At 45.4% G+C, this 7500-nt stretch overlaps 1 protein-coding gene across 1 annotated transcript; it reads left to right on the forward strand.

Moving 5' to 3' along the window:
• Window positions 1–3625: 3625 nt before the first annotated feature.
• On the forward strand, window positions 3626–5062 carry SARC_09001 (hypothetical protein; the record flags this gene model as incomplete). The annotated part of the gene is made up of 1 exon (XM_014297000.1): window positions 3626–5062. A coding segment is annotated over one exon (1437 nt), but the record flags the coding sequence as incomplete, so codon positions are not given.
• Between the last annotated feature and the right edge of the window lie 2438 nt (window positions 5063–7500).

The raw sequence follows: 7500 nt of genomic DNA on the forward strand, positions 1-7500 counted from the left end.
ATGTATGTGTGTGTGTGTGTATGCGTGTGTGTGTGTGTGTGTACGTACATATGTATGGATATGTATGTATGGATGTATTAAAATCAATACCATGCATCGCACTCTTCGTGCTTTAAAGCTTATATATATATATATATATATTCATATTCACTCATATTTCATATTTGGACCATGTGTTATTCACACACGTATACCTGTCACATCTTCGACAGATGGGGTATGAAGAAGTGTCCGAGGAGGATTGGCTGCACATGCTCAGAGACGTGGTAGACGGTCTCGTATATGCCCATTCGCTTGGAATCGCTCACCGTGATGTCAAAAGCGAGAACATCCTGTTCGAAGTTATCGATGACCGTCGGTCGGTCAAACTAATTGGTGCGTATAGTTGTATTGATTGTTTATTTACTATTGACTGTTAATTCTTGTATTTACTTTGTTTTATTGACTGTTTATTGTTATGTTGATTGTTGTATTGACTTTTGTTATATTGACTGTTTATTGTTGTATTGACTGTTTATTGCTAATTTGACCGTTTATTGTTAATTTGACTGTTTATTGTTATATTGACTGTTTATTTACTATTGACTGTTAATTCTTGTATTTACTTTGTTTTATTGACTGTTTATTGTTATGTTGATTCTTGTATTGACTTTTGTTATATTGACTGTTTATTGCTAATTTGACCGTTTATTGTTAATTTGACTGTTTATTGTTATATTGACTGTTTATTTACTATTGACTGTTTATTCTTGTATTGACTCTTGTTATATTGACTGTTTATTTTTACGTTGACTGTTTATTTTTACGTTGACTGTTTTCTTTTAGATTGTTCTGTATATATGGATCTTTTCTGGCTCTGAATTGATAGGTATAAATATATCCCCTGTTTTTTAATTACAGGTTGTTTCTGGCTCTGTATAGGTGATCTGTTTCAGGCTCAGCATATATTACCTGTATTCATCCAGCATAGATTACCTGTATTCATCCAGCATATACCAGCATATACCAACCTAACTGTATTCATTTGCCGTGTACGGTTATCCATCACTACCTATAGATTGGGGGCTCGCGAAGACTCGCGCTGACAGGGTGTGCAATTTAGAGAGATGCGGGACACCACATTACACCGCCCCCGAAGTTTTAGATACGGACAATAAGGAGGTACGTTGTGTTTGTCTATTACGTTTATTATAGGTTTCTCCTGGACAATAAGGAGGTATGTTATGTTGGTCGATTACGTTTATTGTACGTTTCTCCTGGACAATAAGGAGGTATGTTATGTTGGTCGATTACGTTTATTATACGTTTCTCCTGGACAATAAGGAGGTATGTTATGTTTGGCAAGTTTGTTGATTACGTTTATTATACGTTTCTCCTGGACAATAAGGAGGTATGTTATGTTTGGCAAGTTTGTTGATTACGTTTAATATACGTTTCTCCTGGACATTAAGCAGGTATGTTATGTTTGGCAAGTTTGTGGATTACGTTTACTATACGTTTCTCCCGGTTTGTATCGTCGCATTCAGAGTGATATACAGTAGACACAGCTCTTGAATGAGGATAGGGAATCGATCACTCATTCCACGAAATGCGCGTACGTATTATTACTGACCAGAGTATAAAGGTCTTGAACATTACTGTCTTAAAGGAATATAACATTCTAAAGGTCTTGAACATTACTGTCCTAAAGGAATATAACATCTCAAAGGTCTCGAACATTACTGTCCTAAAGGAATATAACATCTTATAGCACTCAATCAAACGAATGCAACCCCCTAAAGCACTACCCTAAAGATACAACCACTTTAAACACAGTGATAAACGAATACAAACTACCATAACACTACGAAACGAATACAACCCCCTAAAACACTATGCGAAACGAACACAACCCCCTATAGCACTATCCAAATAGAAGATGACCCCCTGTAACACACTTAAACGAATGCACCGCCTATAACACTACATTCTACGAATGCAACCCCCTAAAGCACTACCCTACGGATACAACCCCCTAAAACTCAATCTCGAACGAATACAACCCTCTAAATCACTCACGCTAAACGAATACAATCTGCGGAACCCATATCCTTAATAATGCTAGCCCACCCCACTTGTATGCATTTCTCCATGGCGTCTACAGGGTTATGTGGCCATGTGGGCGGATGTGTGGTCTCTGGGGGCGTTGTTCTAATACCCTTATGCGTGGTCTCGTGGGGGTGTTGTTCAAATACCCTATGTGTGGTCTCTGGGGGTGTTGTTCTAATACCCTTAATAATGCTAGCCCACCTCCACTTGTATATATTTCTCCATGGCGTCTACAGGGTTATGTGGCCATGTGGGCGGATGTGTGGCCTCTGGGGGTGTTGTTCTAATACCCTTCTGTATGGTCTGGAGGTGATGTTCTAATACCCTTAAGTGTGGTCTCTGGGGGTGTTCTAATACCCTTATGTGTGGTCTCTGGGGATGTTGTTTTAATACCCTTCATAATGCCAGTCCCCCCCCCCACTTGTATGTATTTCTCCATGGCGTCTACAGGGTTATGTGGCCATGTGGGCGGATGTGTGGTCTCTGGGGGTGTTGTTCTACGAGGTCTTCCGGGAAGGCACCTTCCCCTTCAAGGGTCGCACAGCCGCAGAGGTCTTCACGTCCATTCAACGCGGCACCTACAAACAGCTGACGGAGGATGATTGCAAGGTACGTAGGGCTGTGATGCGCCACACCACGTGTAGATTGCTGGGTTGATCATGCTATGCTATCGCTGTTGGTGGTGTATTTAAGATTAGGTGTGTAGGGCTGTGATGCTCCATTCCACGTGTAGATTGAAGGGTTTATAGTACTATGCTGTTGATTGTATTGCTGCCGTTAGTGTATTTATTCTTTGTAGATCTGTGCGAAGTACTGATGGCTATACACTGCACAAAATCCGTGAGTACCAAACCCACGCACGTCAAACGGATATAGACACATACGATACGTACTCGTCTGTGAATTCCAGACCCTCGTTGTTGATTGCTTGTTGGTAGCTTGATCCGTGGCATAAACTACCTTCGTACACACCAAGTAGTACCAAGTATTGTTATTATCCTGATCCTTGCGCATGCTACATACACCAATCAAAGCGAAGATTATTCATATCGTGCTCCGTGCACATATTACATACGTCCACCAATCAAAACAAAGCTTATTTATAGCTTGCTCCATGTGCATACCACATACGTCCACCAATTAAAACAAAGCTTACATATTCATACCTTGCTCCGTGCACATACCACATACGTGCACCTATTAAATAAAGCTTGCTTATTCATACCTTGCTCCGTACACATACCACATACGTCCACCTATTAAAATAAAGCTTGCTTATTCATACCTTGCTCCATGCACATAACACATACGTCCACCAACTAAAACAAAGCTTGCTTATTCATACCTTGCTCCATGCACATACCACACACGTCCACCAATTAAAATAAAGCTTATTCTTAGCTTGCTCCATGTACATACGTCCACCGATTAAAACAAAGCTTGCTTATTTATAGCTTGCCCCATGTACATATCACTTTCGTCCACCAACTAAAACAAAGCTTGCTCATTGATACCTTGTTCCATGCACATACCACAGAACCCTGTCATCCGCTCGCTTGTGCGTTCAATGCTCATTAACGAGCCGCACGACCGGCCCACTATGAAGTTCATACTGGCGCGTATGCCCAAGCCGCCCTCTCTGGTACCCCCCCGCCTACACACACCACCCTCTCAGCTCAATAGCAAAAGCACAGCCAAGCTCTCGTACTACAAATCAGCCGATTCCCTGTCGAGCGACGAGGATTTGCCCTGGTCCAAGTCCAGTTTCAGGATACGAGGTGCAGATCATTCAGGTGCATCTCTGGATAGTCGTATCTCTGGGAGTCCTGGGGAACCATACATTTCCACAGGCCATTCGTTTGGCAATCTGAATAGCTTTTTACATTCCGATCCGGATGCGCAACGGAACCAATTTTTGCCTACAGCCGGGCTAGATACAGACACGGGGTGTCCCAATATGGTTACGGGGTGTCCAAATATAGACACCAAAAGCGCGGCAACAAGCGTGCATGGGGGTGGCGCTGGGGTGCTTAGTAAGGCCGTAGTCGATATCGGTGTTCAGGTCGAACTAAACGATGTGAACCAAAACAACAACAACAACAACAACGACGACGACAACAATAATAATAGAATCAGCAATACCACGAGAAATAACAATGACACTAGAAATAGCAATGACACCGACACGCATCTGCCCCTACCTACCACTGCACACGAGCGATTCTCTGAAATGACCAGTTCACCACGCACCAGGGCTGCCCTGCAAGCGAGCAAGCGCACGCCCACCACAACGCCACTGAGAGACACGCCTGCACACACCCACACACAGGCACACACACAGACACACACACACCCATACACAAACGCACACAGACGCACGCAAACAGATATGCACGCACACACACACCCACACCCACACTCTATCGCCCTTCAAACGTGTGATACGGAGAACGGGCATGAACTCAGGCTGAGCTTAACAGAAGGTACAAAGTATAGTCAGTCATCGGACATCTCTGAGCGCCTGCAACAGGCACACGGCACGAGTGGCCGGGGTGTGGGCGCAGATTCACCTCACGGTGGGGCAACCAGCACTCTGGCCAACGGGACAACCGGTGCAGGCACAAACCAAGGCGCATACCAAGGGCCTCTGGCCTGTGTACCTACACCAGACTTCCAGCGCACTGTATCATACACCCCACCCCCAGACGGAACCGTCACAGCCCGGCCATTCAGCACGCCGACACGCCCCCAGGAAACAGTGCAGCGCAGCAGCCACGAGTACTTGGAACGGCAACGGGTGCAACGCCAACATATCAATCAGTTTTTGAAGGGCGCGGGGGGGGATACGGACGTGGCCCGGTTGTGGGAGAGTCTGGAGAACGCGCGCAAGAGGGGTCGGGACAGCACACACAGGGCACGCGCGTATCGCATGCGGAGCTTCTCGGTGGATAGTGTGCCTACCACTCCTAGGTAGCATTGGTACCTACCATTTGTAGGTAGCACTGGTACCTACCATTGGTAGGTAGCATTGGTACCTACCATTACTGGGTAGCACTGGTATGAGGACTCAGACGAATGGCAGCCCTACACGACTACAGTCAACCGGCGGAGAAGCAGTGAGACTAAGGCTACGCTCCATGGCATATGCGATCACAGTAGCTTCTGGGTGGACAGTGGTTCTACCATTACTAGGTAACATTGATATGAAGATTCCATGTAATAGCAGCCCTGCACAACTACAGTCAACTGGCGGAGAAGCAGTGAGACTAAGACCAAGACAAGTAGCAGCCCAGTCCAGGCAACCACAGTGTATGTCATTGGCATATGAGCAGTACATAGCATTCGGCACAGTATAACTAACACAGCCTTTGGATTGACGTTAGAGGTCTTGTCTACCTACTGCCCATCTTGGGCCGTAGGTAAACCGGGGGAGACGATTGGGTCCCAGTCCTAGTTGGGGGGTAGTTTGGACTTTGGAGAATACGATCAGGGGGTAGCCACAAGACATGGGCGTATGAGGCATCGCATACGTTCGAGTGGGAACGAAGGACCAGGCACAGGACATGGGCGTATGATATGCGCTGTATCTTGGTTGGTAGTACGGTAGCGTCTCCTATGCAGTGTTCGTATGTGGACTTGGGAGTTACTGTCGGGTATCAACCCCACTTGGATACCGCACAACTGGCAGTACCACTATGGCCCTGACCCTGGTAGCACCAATACGACAATGTTCGTACAAATACGACACATAGGTCGCGAATACGACACCAATGGCACGAATCGGATACTTATATCACATAGACGCGGCAAAGCACATACACACCGCACGTCAGGATGTATGACTCAGTGTGTGTATGGAGAGAGAGGTGTGGGGTGTGGGGGGGGGGTGTTTGGATACCCTGAACCCTGAGCTGGAGCGGGACTTTATTAAGTGCACATGCGCATATGTACTTGTAAGGGAGTTCCCCAGTAGACTGATCTGTGTGACGCGTATGGCTACCTTCGTAGTATACGGCACGTGTATTGGACGGATGAGAAGCTTCACATTGGTTTTTACCCACCAAATCTATATAATTGTATCCTAGAGCTCGTTATCTGCAAGGTATCGAAACAACATCTTATAGAGGAAACATATGGGCGGAGAGAATTTAGAACACGCGTACATGGTAGCAAATACATATGCCATTTACATATACTTCAGGCAGTCTGTTTGGTAGTGTCATGGTAAGAGCAGATAGAAGTGACGCTTCACAAAGGGACCAGAAATTACTGTTGTGAATGCGTATGAGGCTAGAGCTAGTGGATGGTGTATGTGGGAGAAAACGTTTCTGACAGAGAATATGAATCTAGAGGAAAGTACATACCAGCCCGACAACGCATACTTGCCGGAGAAACCGTTTTTGGCGAACAATGCTTGGAGGATACGCACTGGACTGAGAAACCGTTTTGAAAAAGTGACGTATCTGTCGGGAAAATCACAGGCAGATAAAACGTACCTGGCAGAGTGTACGGATAGCCATACTCATCGAGTGCAATATGCTGCTGTGAGGTCAACTCGTCGTCTCGAAACACATATCTACGAACGACAATGTGATGTCCACATCTGACAGACTCTGTTGTGATGTCCACAGCTGCAGCTGCGTCTGTCAGTTGGGTTTACAGTTGCGTCAAAAACACAACTGTTTAGGTATTTAGGGTTTAGAGTTTAGTCTAAAATCAGTTGCGTTTGCAGTAGTGTCCAATACACACTGTAGATGTTTCGTTATTTTTGGACCACAGCTGTGAACCTGACCAACAACACGATCTCCATAACCGGGCTCAGTACGTAAACGCCCCCCCCTGAACTAACACCAACACCTCCAACCCGTACAACTCGTCCATCGAACGTACCCGTGGTAGGGTTTTAGAGTTTTGGACAACCTCTCGCCGGGGGGGGGTATCCGTTGCGTGGTGCCCGTACAGGCCTGAATTCAGTGTAAATTGCGCGCCGAATATGAAACGGGATGGCCGTGGATCGTATCTCATATATCCCGTTGACACGTTTTGATCGATGAGTCTGGATCTTGTAAGTAGGATACTCTGATACTCGTACACATACGTTGGTCAATGAGTGTTCCCCCGAGAAAAATCTAGAGTATAATTTAGTAGCAACGCATGGCAAGGTTGAATGCTGTGTGTGTAGGGTTTTAGGAGCAGCGAGGAGCCGTCCAAACCAGGTTTCTTAAGGTTTTAACTTGGATTATTAATAGAGTGTGACCCCCTTTGCGGAATCGAAAACTTAGTTTAGAATAATCACCAGAATAATTATAGTAGTATAAATTAGTTGAGCCATTTGGCACATTTATTGCAGACAAAGACCAAAAACAACTGATTGAATGGGCTGTTGTGTACAATATATAGATTCCATGATGA

Source organism: Sphaeroforma arctica, assembly GCF_001186125.1.
Source record: "Sphaeroforma arctica JP610 unplaced genomic scaffold supercont1.869, whole genome shotgun sequence".
NCBI lineage: Eukaryota > Ichthyosporea > Ichthyophonida > Sphaeroforma > Sphaeroforma arctica.